At 41.5% G+C, this 20,389-nt stretch overlaps 1 protein-coding gene across 12 annotated transcripts in view; it reads left to right on the top strand.

The window, feature by feature from the left end:
- The window catches only part of CHD9 (chromodomain helicase DNA binding protein 9), a 218,864-nt gene that overhangs the window by 162,829 nt on the left and 35,646 nt on the right, over nucleotides 1–20,389 (top strand). For 10 of the 12 annotated variants that reach the window (XM_075940269.2, XM_075940263.2, XM_075940262.2 and 7 more), the window contains 9 exons: nucleotides 3,615–3,704; nucleotides 4,382–4,485; nucleotides 4,605–4,722; nucleotides 12,597–12,654; nucleotides 12,951–12,993; nucleotides 13,160–13,379; nucleotides 13,557–13,759; nucleotides 14,046–14,954; nucleotides 18,108–18,271. In XM_075940269.2, coding sequence (XP_075796384.2) covers nucleotides 3,615–3,704; nucleotides 4,382–4,485; nucleotides 4,605–4,722; nucleotides 12,597–12,654; nucleotides 12,951–12,993; nucleotides 13,160–13,379; nucleotides 13,557–13,759; nucleotides 14,046–14,954; nucleotides 18,108–18,271 — 1,909 coding nt within the window. The remainder of the gene's footprint in view (nucleotides 1–3,614; nucleotides 3,705–4,381; nucleotides 4,486–4,604; nucleotides 4,723–12,596; nucleotides 12,655–12,950; nucleotides 12,994–13,159; nucleotides 13,380–13,556; nucleotides 13,760–14,045; nucleotides 14,955–18,107; nucleotides 18,272–20,389) is intronic. The other 2 variants (XM_075940264.2, XM_075940261.2) reach the window with 1 other exon arrangement.

The raw sequence follows: 20,389 nt of genomic DNA, 5'->3' as shown, positions 1-20,389 counted from the left end.
GACAGGAGTATAGCAGAATGTATAAAGACTTTTAGTTTCAGAGTATTTCTCAAGCCTTGTGATATTCTCCTATTGTATACAGAACAACAAAGCTGTGAAAAACTGCAAAGGTTACATCATTGAACTAGATTAGTTTTAATGTTAAAGAATTCAGCATGAATATAAAATGTAAGGTATTATACTTATTATTGCCAACTTTTATTATTTTGGTAAGATAACATCTTATCTTATTTTTAATCATGCTTACTCTAAACACGGAAGTGTGTTGAAACTAATACATTTTTCTTGTGGATCTGTTTTCTGTTAGCAAAGAAATTTACCTTCTTGATTAGTAATTCTGTTTGTGAGAGCTGTTTTCCCAATATATTTTCTTTTACAAGAGTCAGCCTCACAAACTTAAAGTTCACTCCTTACTTGATATTTGTCTCTATGGCATTTAGTAAGGTATGTGACTAAAACATTGCAGACGGGTTTTTTTTGTTTGTTTTTTAATATCTGGCCTGTGCCTTGGCTTGTTCAGTCAAGGATGAAATCTTGGCCAGATGAAGTCAATGGGAAAAATCTCACTGATGTCAGTGGTGTGGCAGCGCATCTGATAGGCAGGGGAAGGCTGTGCCTCCCCAAACAGCCCGACGTCGCCATGTCCGCTCTGGCCTGTCTAGACTACGCTGAGGTTTCAAAAGAGGGTCTCACTTTTGAAAGCAGAGCTTTTGAAAGTGAAAGTTGGGACGTGTTTTTTTTTTTTTTTTCCAGCAAACCCCCCCCCCTTTTTTTTTTGAAAAGCCGCATAAACCTTATTTTTTGAGAGAGAATGGCTTTTCGAAAAAAGGGGTTGTCAAAAAACCCACATCCCGACTACTTTCACTTTTGAAAGCGCTGTTTTCTAAAGTGAGATCGGAAGATGATACGCAAATTTCCATGGAATTTGCATATCCTCTTTTGAAATTTATGCATAGTCTAGTCATAGCCTTTCTGTCTGGAGCCTCCTCCTGCTAATTGGCCCCAGCACAGGCTAGCTGCTTGTCTTCTAGGAAAGGAAGCCTGTTGTGGCTAGGGCAAGGATGTCTGGGACTCCAGTATCTGGGTGAAGGGAGGTTGCCCGCTGCACACCTAGTACTCAGTACGCTGAGGGGCCTGTGCACTGCCTGCCCAGTGCTCCGGTGTTGAGTGGGGTGGCATGCCTCTTAGCACTCTGGGGCTGGAGAGGAAGGGACTGGCAGCTGTGGGGAGGATATGGGCTGGAGGAAGAGGAGAGCAGGAGAATCAAGGCCTTGGGTGGAAGGGCTGGGCCAGGCCAGGGGCTGGCTAGCCTCCCCAAGTGGTGAGTCTCCCACCACCTTTGGTCAATGGGGTCAGGATTTTTGCTGTGGAGATTTGTGTAGGTTTGCTTGGCAGTTACATTTAACATAGAAATGAATGAGTTTCTGGTAAGATAGGTGGATGAGGACCAACTTCTGTTGGTGAGAGACAAGCTTTCAAGCCGTACAGAGATCTTTCTCAGGTCTGGTGGCATATAGTCAGTTTACAAATAATATGGTGAGGCTTGTGACACACTTTAAATTTTTGTTTCACAGGATTGCAGCTTCTGTGGTCTAAAATACTTTTCTCCACAGGCAAATTTTAAGAGAAATTTGGTTAAAAAGCTATTGGTATTAGAGGACTCTTAATTGTACTGTGCAGTATATAAATACGACATTAACATTAAACTATTTTAAAAGAACATTTTGGGTTGAAAAATGAAGCATTCAAAATTTATGAAATGCCAGATTTATGGTTGCCCATAATACCTTAATTCAGCTTCCTTGTCTGTCCATTACATATTCTAACAAACAGTATATTCTGGAGGGAGGGAATAGTAATTAATGGCTTTTATAAAGCATCTGTACAGAGGTGTTGAATTAGGGCTACATAACCCTCCATAAATATAGAGACACAGCTTGGGTGGAGTAATATATTAAGCCCTTTCATTTCAGTTTAAACAGATTTTTGTCAAAACATTTCCGATTTACAAAAAAAGTATTCAGCTTTTTCTGATTTTCACCCTACTTTTGTATCATTCCAATATATAAAAATAACTTGCTTTATGAGGAAAATATAATACATTGCATGAGATATATATTATGATAATATTCTAGTCTATGTATGTGCAAAGCTGCCTGTTGAAATCAGGCTATATATTCGTTTAGAAGATGCATACAGTAAACAAATAGGCATGCAGGGAAGCTCTGAATTATGCGGCCATCTGAATGTATTGTGGAACCTCATGACCAGCACATATACATTTCATGCTATTAGCAGATTATCGTTTAAAGATTTGACACACTAAATGAGAAGAAAACAAAAATCTGTCTGAGAATACATTTCAGACCGTAAGGAAGTATTCAGAAGTTTAGAAAAGAAGAAAAGATTAAGTTGAGTGTATGCACTGAAAATGGTGTGATCCAATTATTAAATGTAAAAATACTTCTTATAAGCTACATCTACAAGCTGTTTGTTCAAATGAATAATTTCATCTGGGGATTTGAGATACATTGTTTTCTTAAATTCACAGAAGCACTGAGTTTTGAGTTCTGTTTTAATTGTATAGTTAACCGCATTGATTAACGGAATTCAAAGCAATAAACTAATGAATAGGCTTTGCCCGTTTTTCTAGCAACCAAAATAAACCCTGATATTTACCCAGAACAAATGTTAATAGTTTTTTTTACTGATTATCATCTGTTTTTAGCTGTGGATAACTTCCTTGGAAAAATTAAATAAAAACTGAAAATAAAGAGACTAAAAGTAATATCTTTTATTAGAGTAGCTTCTGTTGGTGAAAGAGGAGCCACAGAGTTCTTCAGGTCTGGGAAATGTGCTCAGAGTGACAGAGCTAAGGTAAAACATATTGTTTAGCGTGAGTAGTTAACACATGTTTCAAGGGACCCTTCCAGGAGAAGTGCCCTATTAATATCTCTCCAGTCATAGAAAGGTGGAAATGCTGACTGGAGTCAGGTTAAGTGGCTTATTGATTGTAGTAAATAACCCATAAATAATGTCTGTTCATTAAGTGATTGTTTCCCCCACCTCCACTCCTCATGATTTTGAGGTGTTCCTGTTCCATATAGTTCCCTCAAAGGGGCAGATGGACTATGTATGGGGGAAGGTTCTTGTAGGGGGAAGTACAAGGCACAAGGTGGTGTTCTCCCTGTTATTCTGGCAGCTTCTTGTATGCTGCTGCTTTCATGATTTTATAGAAAGTTATGCTGGCGGGTTGCCAACATTTTTCCTGAGGCTTGCAAGTGAGGGAAGGGAAATGGTCATTTTTAATAGTTTGTAACTTGGCCAAACCTGAACAGCATTTCATGGGACAAGAAAAGGCATGTTTCTACACGAAGGCCTTTCCTCTTTTTAATTTCAAAGGCTTGTTGCAAAGAATGGTGGTCTTAGATGGTGTACAAATCTTAAATGTTAAGCAGCCTAAATATAGGATCATTACTACTTCCCCTTGTGTTTCAGGAAAGTGTGCCATTGCAAAAAAAACCCCCAATACCTAGTTAACGGCACAAAAAGCCCTCGAAACATAAATCTTGATACAATTCTAATGTCTGTTTCTTCTCTGTGTTTGTTTTTAGGGTCTTGCTTCGAGTAAGAATGCTGTATTACTTGAAACAAGAAGTCATTGGTAATGAATGTCAAAAAGTGTTTGATGGAGTTGATTCCAGGTGAACTATGATAAAGGCTTTTTTGCTTGTTTTTAAACATAAAATGTTAAGTAAAAGTTCAGAATACCTAACAGGAAAATGTAACAAATAAAATGTACAATTTTTGCCCCCAAAAAGTTTCTGATATACTTGCTTTTTATCATTATCAGTTCTAAGTTTTAGGAAATATTTGGAACAAATATAAATTAACCTGATTTATACTCTCAGTAGGATTCCTGTGCTGCTTAGTGACAGATTTCAGAGTATGGATCTCTTACTTTCATTGAAGTTAATGGCACAATTTCCATGGGTTTCAGTGCCTTCAAAAGCAATTTATACCTTTAATGTAGCTGCATATTATCAAAGCTCCCACTCGGAAAAATTTGTCTTTTTCATTCATGTTGCACTCTTTATGATTTCGCATCTATCAGTATTTTTTGTTTCAGGGATGCCAGCTTATAGAACTTTTAGTAAAAGTGAATGTGAATATATACTTTTTTAACCAACATGGAAGAAAAATATAAAGATAAAATTATGTTTAGCTTGTTATAGAGAGAAGATAGTTTTGTGTATTTGGACATGTAGAATTATTGCTGATTCCTATAAAAATGGAAGTATAGATTTGGAATAAGAAAAACAAATTCAATTTCATCCTTCCCTGTGTAGATTCACAATTATTTTATTGGTGAATTTTTCAGTGACGTTGATGTTTGGGTCCCTGAGCCAGAGCATTCTGAGGTCCCTGCAGAATGGTGGGATGCAGAAGCAGATAAATCCCTCCTAATTGGAGTTTTTAAACATGGTAAGTAATAATGGTGACTGTGTGGGGGGAAAAAAATCACTAACACAACCTTTCCCCTTAATTTCTTTTTAGCCTTCTTTAAAAAATTTGTTTCTATGTTGTTGGTTCTTCTCATTCAGGCTATGAAAAGTACAACACTATTAGAGCAGATCCCGCACTCTGTTTCTTGGAAAGGGTGGGCAAACCAGATGAGAAAGCAGTTGCTGCTGAACAGAGAGCGAATGATTACATTGATGGGTATGAATGTTTCAATTTTGTTATTTGCTGTTTGATGTAAACTGAGCTAAACTTATACACTGGGCTTGATTCTTCTCTCTCAATATTTCTCCTCTCACTCTCCATTGTAACTTAATTGATGTAATTGGAATTATTTCTAATCTATTCCAGTGTAAGTGAAAAGAAAATCAGGTTCAGGGTATTTATAGCACAATATTTAGACATTAAGGCTGTGTCTACATTGGCATCCCTTTCCGGAAAAGGGATGCTAATGAGACACATCGCAATTGCAAATCCGCGGGGGATTTAAATATCCCCCGCGGAATTTGCATTTACATGGCTGCCGCTTTTTTCCAGCTTGGGGATAAGCCGGAGAAAAGCACCAGTCTAGACGAGATTCTCCGGAAAATAAGCCCTTTTTCTGGAGGATTTCTTAGAAATAAGAATAAGAAATCCTCCGGAAAAGGGCTTATTTTCCGGAGAATCACGTCTAGACTGGCGCTCTTCTCCGGCTTATCCCCAAGCCGGAAAAAAGCGGCAGCCATGTAAATGCAAATGCCGCGGGGGATATTTAAATCCCCTGCGGATTTGCAATTGCAATGTGTCTCATTAGCATCCCTTTTCCGGAAAGGGATGCCAATGTAGACACAGCCTAAGAGTTCATTCATTCATTCATTCAGAATTCTTCTTTGAGTATTGTCTTTATGGGTGCTTCATTGTAGGTGTATGTGCACTCCTGCACCTCTAATTGGAGATTTTTGTTAGTCATATCCTTTGAGTCTACACATGTGCTCTCCCTCCCTCCTGATGTGCCTTTTAATGCTCATGGAGAGAGCAGTTGTCCCTTCCTTATCTGTATAATTAGTAGCTATTTTTATTTCTTTTGTTCTCCCTGATAGTAGTTTTTTTTAATCCCCTTGGGATTAAAAAGAAGCCCCTTTGTTTCTTATCCAGTCTGGGGGCATCTCCCCCATTGCATTCCTACCGCCTCTGGTTAAAGAGAAGAAACAAAAAGAAGAGGAGTAAAGATGATCTGCTTGCATCTGCATTCCTCATTGCTAGAGATTTATCTGCCCCCAACCTCTATCCAGGAGCATTCTGAGTGCATCTACACTGCACAGTTATTTCTAGATAATTTCAAAATAACAATGCGAGCGTCTACACAGCCATTCCGTTATTTTGAAATAATGGACGGCTTATTCCGAAATCTGTAAACCTCATTCTACAAGGAATAATGCCTATTCCGGAATAACTATTTCAAAATAAGGTGTGTGTAGACCCTCCATTGCTGCTGTTTTGAAATAGCTCCTCACCAGGGCCATTCTAAGTTATTCCTCCCCTGTGCCTCCTAGGGCTCTAAATTGAGATAGTACATCTATATTAGGGAAGCTTGCCTCAGACTAATTTTGAGGCTTCCCTGCAGTGGAGATGTGCTATTTTCGGAATAACTATTCCAGAATAGCTTATTTCAAAATAAGCGTGCAGTGTAGATGTACCGTCTTAGCTGTAACAGCTCTGCAAGGTGCCTCTCTTGCAAGCAATTCTGATTTATCACCTGAGAAGCCAGGGCAGCCAGGCTCTCTGGCAATGTTAAAGAAACACAGTTACCATACTGTCTCTAAAAGAGTGGCACAGTGAAAACTTTTGGTACCTGATGCGACAGAACTCCAATTTAGGGAGTGTTCTGCACCTTCCCAACCATCAGTACTGAGTGTGTACCATGAACACTTCTATGGAGTACCAAATGAGCCCATGGTATCTGGAGACCTGTGGCCTTGGTATCCAAGAAAAGAGAGCTATTGTACCATCTCTAAAACTGTGGCACTGACAGCTTTCAGTACCTGGCTCAAGAAAGCTATCACTTAGGGAGTGCTCGCCCCCCTCTCAACCATTGGTACCGATAAAGTACCGTGGACATTTGTCTGTGGTACTGAGTGAGCTGAGGGTTCTGAATGAATTCTGGTACCCTGGAGACCTGACGTGTGGAGAAGAACCTCAATCCCCATTATGCAGTACCAGCACCCTGGTACTGAGCACATACAGGCACCTGAAATCACTCTTGGCACCCGGCTGTATACTGCCAGTACCCCAGTCAGTGCCTCCACTACTCAGTGACAAGTCTGACAGTGGCTCGGAGGAAGTCATGGCCCGTTGTCACAATACCAGGATCTTCTACAATACAAGGATCTTCTCCAGTTACATCAAGCCCAGCCATAATGGTAGTATGAGACCCCCATCATCCATGCCTCTCTGCCCCCTTCATTGCCTTATTGCAGTCCTTCGGCAATATACATACAGAGGTTGCAACCATCCAGTGTCTTTGAGTGGCTGATTTCCTACACAGTGGCTGCTCAGAGCCCCTAGTGAAGAGTGCAGGAAGCTTTTTCAGAACAGGAGGATCCTGGCAAGAAGATGGCAGATGAGCTGCAGATCCCCCTACAGAAGGTGGGAGATACTCTGCACACCCCCTCATCCAGAATTGCCCGCTCCCAATTAATGAGAATTTTAGATCCTACAAACTCCATCATTGTGGATGTGGTTAATGTCTGAAGCAAACAACATAATGCCAATGCAGCCTCACACAATTGGGTTTGGCAAGATGGAGTAGTTGTTGCTGATCTAATTGTTTATAAATGTGAATTACCAAACTGTTATGGCCAAATATGATTTTATTAATTATGAGACACTGAAAGTGTTTCTGAAAGATTCACTGAAGACATGAAAGTAACAACTTCAGGCCATCTTTAAAGAGCAGAAGTGGGGAACATCAGGCCTGGGGACTCATCCGGCTCCAGTTTGCCCAGATGAGCCCACGCTGGTGCTCCAGACCTCCCCTTCCCCCCCCCCCCCCCCCCACTATGGGACTAGATCACACAAAATCTATTAGCCTGGGGCCCCCCCCCCCAGGTTCTGGTGTGAAAGAGGAATGCGGGAAATGTTTTTCTCCTTGGTCAGAGGGTGAGTGTGCGCGTGCTCGCGCGCGCAGTCCCCAACTGATTTTTCTTTAAGTCAGTGGCCCCTTATCCAAAAAAGGTTCCTTGCCTCTGTTAAAGAGGATCAGTTAATAATCAGATTGGTGCTAGTGATAGCACTGTATATAGCTAATACAGCAGCCTGCCTGCTTTTCATGAGAGGGTTACTGTGGCAGACTTCTTGACTACATCTTACTAGGATGCCCAAATTGTTGCAGAAGACAAACTCGCAGAGACGACAGATTCTCTCCCCAGTCCTGGATTCCTGGACCACATTTTGCTCCCTAGGAATCTACACTGCAGGGCAGAAAAGAAGACTTCCGGAGCCAGAGGTGGAGGGCTCGAGTCCCACCCTTCATCCTGGGGGATAGCCACCACCCCCCAGGGACAGCCAACCCTGGCACCCTTGGGACAAAGAACGAATAAGGGGGACCCAGGATGTAGCAGTATTGGGGGGCTCTTCCAGTGGTGCAGTGGATAAGGTACCCACCTCCAGAGACAGAGGTGAAGGGTTCATGTCCCACCCCCCACCCTCAGCCATACAATACCCACCATCTCTGCACCTTGTGAGCTGTAGGGTAAAAGGACCACAGCTCAAAGCAGTCTGCACCCCAATCCACTACCTCTCAAGTCACCTCTTCATGGCATAAGTCAAGGGCCTGAACAATTATATCTTGCAACATCAGCTGCCGTTCACACACCTGTCACACTCCTCTGAAGTCACCTGGCCCTATTTCCCAGCAACTGTATCGCCTCTGGTAGATGGGTCCTGGGGATTATTTCAAAAAATTATGCCTTTCAATTCATGTCCCTTCCCCACTACAATCTTTCTTCCCTGTCCCCCATCAGGGACCCTTCTCATGAGAACCTACTTCATCAGGAAATACATCATTTGTTATTCCTGGTGCAACAAGGAGCAAGGGGTTTACTCCTATTATTTCCTGGTCCTCAGAATGAAGGGATGTTGAATTCCCATTCTAGATCTAAGAGCATTAAACAAGTACTGGAAGGTGCAGATGTTCAAGATCGTCACGCTAGCAGCCAAAGACTTCCTACACTTTACTTTTGGACAGGACCATTATCAGTACAGACTGCTCTGCCGCCTCCCCTCCTCCCCTCCCCCCCCCCCCCGGTTATTCATCATGGTTCTCCTCATTGAACTGGAGCACTAACCCCAGGACAGCAACTGGAGTTTTCCACACCACCCTCGATGCAGTACACAGACAAAACCTTGGGACACATGCTTGGGAAGTTAGATAGCGGATAATAGAATAGTCGACTAACCGCATGAATTCTTAGAGGTTAGTTGACTATTCTATAGTCCCCAGGGGCAGCCAGTACAATCTGACCCCACTCCTGGGGAGCCCTTTGCCACCTTGTGCTGCTGCCTTTGTATCAGAGGCAGTAGCATGGGGTGCCAGGTGGGAGCTGATCCAGTCTATAAACTGACTCCCCTCACATACCAGCTTCCTGCCACCCCATGCTGATGCCTCTGATACAGCACAGGGTGGCAGCAGCCCCTGTCCGTGGGAGTGCAGGAGGCTGCTCTGACAGCAGCCCGTCTGCAGGGAGATTGGACACCCCCTACCCTGAAGACAGAAGCTGTTGACATGAAGCAGACTCTGGCCGCGGTGGGCCCAGACTCACTACAGACAAAGGCAGCCTCCCCCTCTCCCCCCATGCTGCCTCTGACTGAATTAGCAGTAGGGGGTTGGGGAGGCCGCACCACGGAGTCAGTGCTGGCGGGAATCAGCTTTTAAGACCGCTGCCCCAGCACCAGCTCCTGCTTCCCCCTCCTTGCTGCCTCTAGTACAGAGGCAGCGGAGGGGGGATGCGAGTAGTCAAGAAGATTAACCGATAAGCCTAGGTTAATTTGCCTACTCCTTCACATCCCCTAGCACATGCCTTCTTAATAGGCTGGGAAGTTTACCTACACAACCACACAGTTCAGGGCAAATGGCCTTCCTCAGAAGTGATCCCCATGTTGCTCTTTGGGAACTAAGTGTTGGCAGGAATGACTGTATGCACTTTCTCACTATATTAAGAAGGCACCTCTATGTTTTACACACTCAAGAGGGTACTAGATAACCCTCACTCTTCAAGGAAGCTCTCAAAACTGTGGAAATGGTACATCCCTCACAATGTACACATCCCAGCTATTTATCCACCAGGGATACAAAACATGACAACCAACAGTCTCAGTAAGAATTCCTGTCAAGACCTCGGATAGGAACTGAACTCAGAGGTGCTTTGACATATATTCATCCTCTGGGGAACCCTGTCTCCAGATCTCTACTTACCGGAACAAGAAATTCCATCATTGTTTCTCCAGGCCAGGCCTGGGGCAGTATTCACAAGACCGTACCCATAGGGACCTCTTGTATGCCTTTTCCCAGTTTTCTATCCAAGGCCCAGTTAAAAATTCAACAAAACAAAGTGAGAGTTATTCTGATGGCACCTTTTGGCCAAGACAAATCTGACTCCCTTACCTGACACAGATGGCTGTATGCCCTTCTGTTCCTCCTCAGCTGATTCCTCACTTGATCTCTCAAAACAAAGTCCTGCTCCTTTACATCAGCCTACAAGTCCTTCACCTGCATGTGTGGCTCCAGCTTAGTTCCAAGTCTTAGAGGCAGAATTCTCTGAACTAAAAGAGGTGTTGCTACACAGCCAAAGTTGACCACTCAATATACTTACCCCCAAAATGAAAACAGTTCCAAGTTGTTATTAATCTAAACACATAGCTCCAATCTCATCTTCCCTCCCTCTGATTTTACACTACATTTTAGACCTCAAGAAGTCAAAACTCTCACTCAGTTCCATTAAGATTCATCCTGCAGTGAAAACGTCTTTCCATGACCAGGTAGACAAATACTTAGTGTTTGCTCATCTGCTGATGCGTAGATTCCATAAGTGTGTGTGAGATTACTTAAACTCTTCCAGTGTGTGACACCACCTGCTCCAGTCAGAGATCTTAACCTAGATCTTGGGGCTTTCATTAGATGTCCCTTTGAATTCATGGCTATTTGCTTTCTTGTACATGTGCACATGAAGACACATGAACAGGGGGATGATTCTGCATATATTCTGTGTTAAAAGAACACTAGCATTATACTTGCAGAAGACTGAGGATGTTAGGAAAGCCCCTAAACTCTTACTTTTACCACAGAAAGATCCCAAAGCTCCGTGACATTGGCTCAAAGAACATCCAAATGGGTCTCTAGTTACATTAATCATTGTTATCAAGGGCCCATTGTGCTTCCATCCAGAATTCATATTCACTCCACAAGATCAATTTCTACATTGGTCACATTCCTTACAGATATTCCTATATCAGTATTCTATAGAGCAGCGACTTGGGCCTTTGCCGACACACTCAAATAACATCACGTGATCACTGAACACCTCCCCCCCCCCATGCCATTTTCGACTCCATAGTGCTCTGTGTGGTAACAGACTCCACTCCGAAGTCCCGGCCTCCAGTGAAGAGTACTGTTTCAAGTCACCTATAAGGGAGCACTCATAGGAACACTACTAGAAGAGGAGGAAGTTACCTTGTGCAGTGACAATGGTTCTTTGAGATGTGTGTCCCTATGGATGCTCCACAGCCTACCCTCCTCCCCTCTACTTTGGAGGGCTCTATGGCAGAGAAGGAATTGAGAGGCTTTTGCCCACACAGTGCTAGATAGCCTTGAGACACATCACAAGGGAGGGAGAGCACATGCATGGGCTCAACAGACGCTGCTACCAAAAATCTCCGATTAGAGGCACAGGGGTGCACATATATCTACAGCGAAGCACCCATAGGGACACACATCTCAAAGATCCATTTTTACTGCACAGGGTGCATAATTTCCTCATCCTAAGCTGTCCATGTGACAATGATAGTGCTTTGCATTTCTGTATGAAAGATGTCAGTTTGATTTCTCAGCGCAAAAGCCAGCAGAATTTGAGAGTGCAACCGCATTAGTCTATTTTTCCGCTAGCAGCCAAGAATGCCTAGTGTTGCTAAACAGCAGTCCCTTTAAATCAATTTTAGTAGTATCGATACCCTCCAGAGAAGTGTAGTTGTTCGTTTTTCATGAGCCCAGGATTGGTGGTCACAATTTAAAGTAGAGGTGTGAACGGTTAACTGGTTGCCAGGTACCTGACAGATGGAGAGTGCTCCAGTCCCGCCACGTCCCCATGCGGGGCTGCCAGCTCTGCTGGTCCCACACAGGACTAGCAGAGGTTCCCCTGCCTCGCCCTCCCCCACCCTCAGGCTAGTGCAGCTCCTGTCTGTGGCTGGGGAAAGGTGGGGGCATCCCAGCCAAGCTGGAGCAGTCCTCCCTGCCCGTCCCTCTTTGATCGGTTAACCAATTAAACACTATAGTTAACCAGTTAAATGGTGATAGAAATGTAGCTGTGTTAGTCTGGTGTAGCTGAAACAAAAAACAGGACTATGTATCACTATATCCTTTTCATATGTGTTTCATATGATTTGTCCTTTTCATGTGTGTTCATTTTTTTGATTGTATCCTTTGGTATATATGGTTGTGCCAATTTTCTTCCGCTATTTGATCTGAGGAAGTGGTTCTGGCCCACGAAAGCTCATCACCTAATAAATCTTCTTGTTAGTCTTTAAAGTGCTATATAGTCCTGTTTTTTGTTCCAGTTAAATGGGATTTACATCCCTAATTCAACACAGTTTGAAGGCCTCTTTAAGTGATTGTGAGGCAGGAAAGAGGGAAAATGTAGAAGCCATAGCTCCTGTTGAAATGCTTTTTCCCCTTCTAAAATACAATGACTAAGATTTCCTAGTAGAAAACTAACCAGAGAATAAATCCATCTTGATTTAGAAATACTTTGCATAATGTAAACAGATAAAGGTATTTTAAAAATAGTATTAAAATATATTATATTGCTGTGTTGGAATTTTAACAGGGATGTAGAAGATCCAGAATATAAACCAGCCCCAGCAATGTTTAAAGATGATATGGAGGTATGGTATGCATCAATTTTTTTGTTCTAGAATAATGAAAATGTTATTTCTAACTTTGTGGAATTATTTTAAAATTTTTAATATTTCCTACAAATGCACAATTTAATTCTCATAGAAATCTTTGAAAAATTATTTTTTGTGATCCCTTCATATTAATGACGCCTCAGTAGCCAATTGTCTAAAATGTAACATAATACTATTGTTGTTTTACTTTTGTTTGTTACCTACCCAAGGGATGTGGGGTTATTTTTTTTACTACGTCTCTGATGGATTAATATTTCTGATTTATTTTTTAGGATGATGCTTCATCACCAGGGGATCTAGTAATAGCCGATGGAGGTAAAGTAAATGAAGCATCATATATGATCATTACTGTGAGTGTATAGAATGCTGGTCTAGATTATGTCTTGGCGTAGCCTTCCTTGGGGGGTAATGCAGAACTTGAAGCTCCATCAATAAATGACTTGTTTTTTGTTTGATTGTGTTTGTTTTTCTTGTAATATAGATGGTCAGATGATGGAAGGAGACAAAATTTATTGGCCTACTCAGTCTGCTTTAACAACACGTCTGCGCCGCTTAATAACAGCTTACCAACGTACTAGTAAGAACAGGCAGGCCCAGCAAATTCAACCAACATTTCCAGTCCAGGCCACTGTGATGCAGCCTCCATATGAAGAAGCTGCTCTAAATCCAAAAATAGCTGCCAAGATTGAAAGGCAACAAAGGTTTGTTCAAAGTAAAAAGATTCAGTTTAAATGCATGATCCTTCAGAAACTTGAAGAGACGTCTACATTTTTTTTTTAAAGCTGTGATCATTAATGGTCACAGATGATGATAATATGAAAATTACTGAATATACAACCTTAATTTATATCTTTTTTTTCTTTTTATTGACAATCAAGATGGACAAGAAGAGAAGAAGCTGATTTTTACAGGGTTGTATCCACTTTTGGAGTGGTGTTTGATCCTGAAGGGGGCCGATTTGACTGGACAAAATTTAGAGCCATGGCAAGGCTACATAAGAAAACTGATGAAAGTTTGGAGAAGTATTTATATGCATTTATGTCTATGTGCAGAAGAGTCTGTCGCCTTCCCTCAAAAGAAGGTATGTATTGTAGGAAAATAGAGTACAGTATGTTCTTAAAATATTATTTGAATTACATAGTTGATACGGATCATACAAAATATTGATTATTGCCTCTTTCCAAAAAGCCACAACTCTGTCTGCTTTGCAAAATTTTGTGGGGGGAGAAAAGTCTAATGTGGAAAATGAGGTTAATGTTTTGTGGGACTTCGTTGTCAACTGGTTAATGTCACCTACTTCTGATTTGCATTACTGGGTTACAAGGTTTTGTTTGGCAGTTACTTCCATTTATTTTATTTTTATACAGAACTTGCAGATCCAAGCATTTTTATCCAACCAATTACAGAGGAGCGTGCTTCTCGGACCTTATATCGCATTGAACTCCTGAGGAAGGTGCGAGAACAGGCCCTCCGACATCCACAGCTTTTTGAACGCTTGAAACTTTGTCAGCCAAATCCAGACTTGCCAATCTGGTGGGAATGTGGGACTCATGACAGGGATTTACTTATTGGAGCTGCTAAACATGGCGTTAGCAGGACAGACTATCACATTCTTCGTGATCCTGAGCTCTCATTTATGTCTTCCCAGAGGAACTACAGTCAGAATAAAGTGGCATTATCTAGGACTTCTACTCCACTTTTACATCAGTATCAGATGGCCTTGTCTGCTTCTCCTCTTGCACCTCAGTCAAGATTGCCAGATACAAAAGGGAATGCTCTTGAGGATACAAAAGTTAAAAGTGAAAACCTTAAAGAGGATCCTCAGTCATCTGAAGAGGAATCTATGTCTACTGAGGAGACACAGACAATGATGAAATCTGAGCCTTTGAGCCCAAAGAATGGCATGCCATCGCAGACTGCAGACCCCAAGCCTGGTGTGAAGACTGAAACTGACAGGCGTATGGTTGCAGCAAGGACAGAGCCCCTAACTCCGAACCCTGCTTCCAAAAAACAGAGAGTCAGCAAAAGAGGGTCAGACTCTAGCTCTGATTCTGACTCTGATTCAGACAGATCATCCTGTTCTTCCAGGTCATCTTCCTCGTCCTCTTCTTCATCCTCTTCTTGTTCACACTCACGGTCGGGATCCAGTTCATCATCATCATCCTCTTGTTCTTCAGCATCTTCCTCCTCCTCCTCCTCCTCATCTTCATCATCATCATCGTCGTCGTCATCATCTGAAGAGAGTGACAGTGATGATGAAGAGGCACGAAAGCGAGGTAAGTTGCAAACTTCTTACTGGTACATCACAATGTAAAAATACTGAAGAAACACTGAAAAAATCTACAAAGCATAGGAATAGGGGAATGCATTAGTAAAAACAAAAGCAAATATAGTAAGAAACAATTTTACCTGATTTTAGAGGAGAGAAGATTTTAGAGCTTCTGTGGTTATTAGACTGCTTCATATTGTGATAGTTTTGAGAAAATAGTGCTTCCTATCACCTCCTAACAAAGCCTTTGTGGACTCTCAGTGTGATGTTGATTGATTCCATAGACATCTGTGTTCAGCATTCAACTCAGGTGTGGATGGAGGGGATGAATTGCCAGAATTTCTGCAAAATGTTTCCCTACTCTCCCATTTTTTCCTTTTTCTCCCTCTTATGTGGAGGTTCTTTTAGTGCTTCTTCTGTTCTTCCCTCTTCATTCATACCTTGTCCTAAATCACTGCACCACTCTTAGGTAGATCTTGGAAACCCACAGCCCTGCAATCTGTCAGAGATCATTAAAAGTAATTTGAGATACTGGCTCAGCAGCCACCTCTGGGCATGAGGGAACCAATCATGGTTACCAATAAAATATCACTTGTTTTTGTGTCTCCTGTCTGTTCCTTTTTATTCTCCTAAATTATTGGTCTCTTCCGTACCTTGTTTTAATTGCCTGAAGCAGCAAAGTATCACATGGAGAGCTTTCCCAATAGTAGAAAGAATTGCAACAAAGATCATATTCTGCCAAAGTGTTAGCTCACAGATTGTCATGTCACTAATTGTGCAAGTGGGAGAGCATGATTCCCACTGTCTTATACTCAATTCAGTGGTTTTACTATTCCTCTGTTCTGTTTTCTGTTTCTAATATTCAAGATCTTCTTTTCACAATGATTGCAACAAATGTTATATAATAGTGATAATTAATTTTTTTGGATTTAGAGTTGAATTGGGTGGGTTAGGAGAGATTGCCTACCATGAAAGGTAAGGTTTTAGGCAGCAGCATCAAAGGTCAAATTATGAAGTTAGATGCAAACATGTAATCTGTTACAATATATTAGCATATTATATAAATGGTGGGTGCTTATTCGTTTATATTTGTATGATATAATGCAACCTGTATTCCCATTCACTGACATGCTATCAAGCATTTTAATGCTGATATTCAGACCTCAAAACTATTCAGAAAATAGAAAAAAGATTGTGGATTAGTGTGGTATTAGGAAGATATAAAATAGAATTTTCAAAATTAGCTGTGTGGCTTGGGAGCACTAGTTCCATTGATTTTTTTTTTTTTTCTCCCAGTAGGATTTGTGCTCCTGCATGATTTAAGTACCTTTGAAAAATCTCACCCATAGCAAATCTATTGATGCATTTTATATAGTAAAATTCTTGATTACAGAATGTATTTGGCTTAGCAATCAAACACTCAACTAGATGGTTGAAATATTGTAACACCAGCGCTAAATCAGCTAGTCATCACTCTCACCTCCACTTTCATTTACATACTCAATTCCTTTGCTCAAAATGAGTCAGCAAATGAAAGTGACAGAACTAAAAGCTGGGATGGCATGGAAGTTCAGGATTGAAATAGGGTCTGTTCAAAATCAGTGGTAAACTTAATTGCACCATCCCTTATCTCTGTCTTTTATAGTTTTTACTCTGCTCTTCCAACTCCCATCACTTTCTATCCACCTCGTTCTGCAGGCAGAGCAGAGAGCAACTGCTGCTGGCTGGGCACGCAGCTCTGGGACATCGTTATTCTTATTTCTCTGCTGCTGCTGCTGCTGCTGCTGCTGCTGCTGCTGCTGCTGCTGCTGCTGCTGCTGCTGCTGCTGCTGGAGACATCCCTGCTCTCAGAGCTGGCCAGCTCCCACAGCTCTCTGGCCATCTAGCTCTGAATGAGCGTAATCAGCTTTTTGTCCTCCTAAGTGTGTTATGCACCTCCCCCCAGAATACATGCCACCTACTTCAGTCCCCTTCCTCCCTGCCTTCCCCCATTTGAAAAACTTTAGGTATTAAAGTGATGGTGCATAACAAATTGCACTGAAATTATCCTTCCCGCAGTTACCAAATCTTTTAAAACACAAATTTTTAATTAAACAGCAACAGAAAGATAGGCAGACTGATTTATATTCCCTAACTAACATTTTACAGAATTTAACAAAATCCACATGACAATGTCCATTTAGTACTGCAGGTAGAGAAGCTCTGCAACATCTGTGGTTACTCAGTCAGTAATTCTAACCCTAGCCTTAAACCTAAACACTAACCTCTAGACTTTCTTGGTCATTTCCCTCCTTGACAATCCAGACAGAGAGATTCTACTGAAACATTTTTAAGTAAACAAAAATAAAATGATCTTGCCTGAGCCAGACATTATGTGGAGGGAGCCACAGTGCCAATTTCTAGTCTCATTCATACTCCACCAATATAGCTCGTGATTTAGAACAGGTTTTTCATATCAAGTACACCATTCATTGCAACTCTTGTGCAACTGTCTTGTATATTGCACACTTGACAGATATTAATATTTTAGATTATTGTGTTCAAACTGCTTTTGAGAGGACAATATTTGTAACAATGCTTGAGTATATGTTAATTTTGGTTACTAAACTGTTAATGCTGTCATTATTTCTATAATCCTAGTATTTACATGCTTAGTAACTGTCCTGTTCTGCATGAAAACAACACTTCAGTTGATGGAAGGGATAACCAAAATAGATTTACCACTCTGGAGACAATCACTTTGCTGCCCATGCTCACTTTTCTATTTAAAAATTGAATTAATTTGTCTTGAAATCAAATTTTCTTTCAGTTCAAAATGAAACATTTGTATTCTGAAAGGTTCACAAGAGATTTCATATAAGACTTTAGCAAGCAACTTGATTTAAATTATCTGAATATTTCAAGTTAAACACTAGAAAAGAGAAAAGGAATGCAGTTATGTGGAGGAGGAGTAGTTCACAGTTGCATAGAATAGCCTCAGTACTCTAATTTTTTTTAAAGCCTTGCATATATCCAGAATAAAAATTTCATTTTTAAAATTTTATATTGGTGTTCAGATTTTTCTTTCTAACCCTTTACATACTGTAGATGAGTAGCTGAAAAAATATGGTATATTTTTCTGTACTGCTTCAAGTTACATATATATAGCACTTTTATTTAGCAGAAGGAACCACTCACATCAAAGCATATGATGAAGAGAGCGTAGCTTCTCTGAGCACAACACTAGATGAGACCCAGGACTGTTTCCAGTTGAACAATGGAACGCCAAATTCCAACTATCTCTTACAAGGTGGATACATGTTAGCTGCATCCTATTGGCCAAAGGTAAGTTTATAACACTATTTTCAAATGGTATAGACCTGGGCAGGGCAGATGAAGAATTAGAATAGCAAGCTGGAGGTAAATCCTGTTGTGATTATGCCCATACAATGCTGTGTCACTGCCTGGCCTTGAAGTCCACATATCTTAAGCATTATGCTGTTTTGGCTTATAGCCCTAACACCAAGAGCAGGAATACAAGCATGCAGACCATAATCTGGTTTCCACCTCCCACTTATATTTTTCAGGGTGACCCTCCCTGTCCAGTGTTTTCCCTCAAAACATCTGCCCTGTAACGTCCAGGGCAAAAATAATTTCTGCTGCACCCTTCAATAGATAGCACATGGCAACTTATTAACCTAAACTGGGGTTAACATGCTGAATTGGTGTATAGTACAAGTAAAATGGGTTTATTAAATAAAAAATTCATAGGTTTAAGAGATACCAAATTATAAGGCATAAAGATAGAAAAGGTTACAAGCAAAAGTAAAATTATGCTTCTAAGATTAAAACTTATTCCAGCAAGTTGCAGTATTTGCTCAAGCAAATTTCTCATCTATATTCAATTCGTAGAGACTTCAAACTGATTAGTTAAAGGAACCATCTTTCTGTGATTTCAAGAACTCTGGCCTCTTTAGTCTCTTATCTTCCCATGGATAAGTGATGTTGCTTCAAGAAAGCTTCCAGTATATGGGTAGTCTCCATACCCCATCAAGATTAATTGGTTATCTTTCCCCACTTGCTCGCCTGATAGAATGTAATTGTGCTTTTCGTTGTTTGGCCACACCTTGCTTAATTTACACCAAGAACACATTGAAGCAGTGTGAAAACACACTCAATTAGAGTTCAGGCAGCATCTGTAGCTCCTTTTAAAAATAGTCCTGTTACTGATATCTGCAGAGCAGCAATCCAGCACTTTGTTCACACCAAGTGCATAGTGTTTAGTGAAGGTATGTACAATTGCATCTGATGCAAAACTACTGTGAGAATTTTATGCCTTAGCAGTATTGGTAGGCTGGCTCGTGTACACTCTTGCATCCCTCATTGGTATATGACATGCCACTGGCCCTACACTTTCTGTTCCTTGATGCTTATGATGGTTAGTCGGAGCACATGTCCTCTTACATCTGCAGGTAAAATAGCGGTTCTCTTTATTGCCTTTCTGTTCCTTACTTTTACGTAGTTCAGACTAGATAGTGAGTAGTATTTTGTTATTAAGTTAGAGACCCCACAGGGACTTTGTCCTAGGGACAGGGCATACCCCACTCCCTGGGCTTTAAACTGTACTCAGGTTGCAACAAACCTAGGCCCATTAGTGACCACTATAGCAGCTGCCTGAAGTGTTTGGGGAAGCTGCACATGAAGGAAAGGTGCAGCATTTGTAAAAATGTTATGCCAAAGACCCAAAAAGAACAGGACATTCACCTAAAAGCCATACTTATGGAGGCTGCATTTTGCCCAGTATCAGAACCATGCTGTTCCAATTTAACTCCGAGCACATCTGCACTGGTGTGGAGTTCCCCTCTGGCACTGAATTCTTCCTGGCATTGTTTCCTCTCACTAGTGCCAGAAGAAACAGCGTGGCTACTCCCAGCGCTGAATAAAGAAGGAAAAGAGGTGGTAAGCAAAGGACCCTGTTTGGGCCACCTAACCACCCTGTATCACCAAGGAGGTATCTTTCCATCCAGACCCTTAGGACTCCCATAGATCCACCTCTGACTCCAGGAAGTAGTAGAAGACCCTGACATTTGATAGTGCCATTGACATCAAGGTCTTCCAGGCAATTAGGGGCTTTATAACCCTTCTAGCACTACCTGCACTATGACAGGCAGTAGAGACCATTAAGGCTTCTCCATCCAAGGGCAAGTCCCCCTTGGGATCACCTGAAAGTGCAATGAAGCATCACCAGTCCCCAGAGCAGAGTCACTGTTCTGTACCTCTGCAGCCACAGTCTCCAGCACCATAGATGTGGTCCCTAGTTAGGTGACACAGATTTCCAGCACTGCATTGGGGCTCCTTGCCATCAGGGCATGGATTTCTATATGGGGATCCCTGTCCTCCTGGTACTGACCTCCCTCTTGGCAATTGCTGCCTTGGAGCAAGTTACTGTTTCCTAAATGGTCA

The sequence above is a fragment of the Pelodiscus sinensis genome, chromosome 12 (genome assembly GCF_052426305.1).
Source record: "Pelodiscus sinensis isolate ZL-2025 chromosome 12, ASM5242630v1, whole genome shotgun sequence".
NCBI lineage: Eukaryota > Metazoa > Chordata > Testudines > Trionychidae > Pelodiscus > Pelodiscus sinensis.
This window is presented reverse-complemented; position numbering and strand designations above follow the sequence as displayed.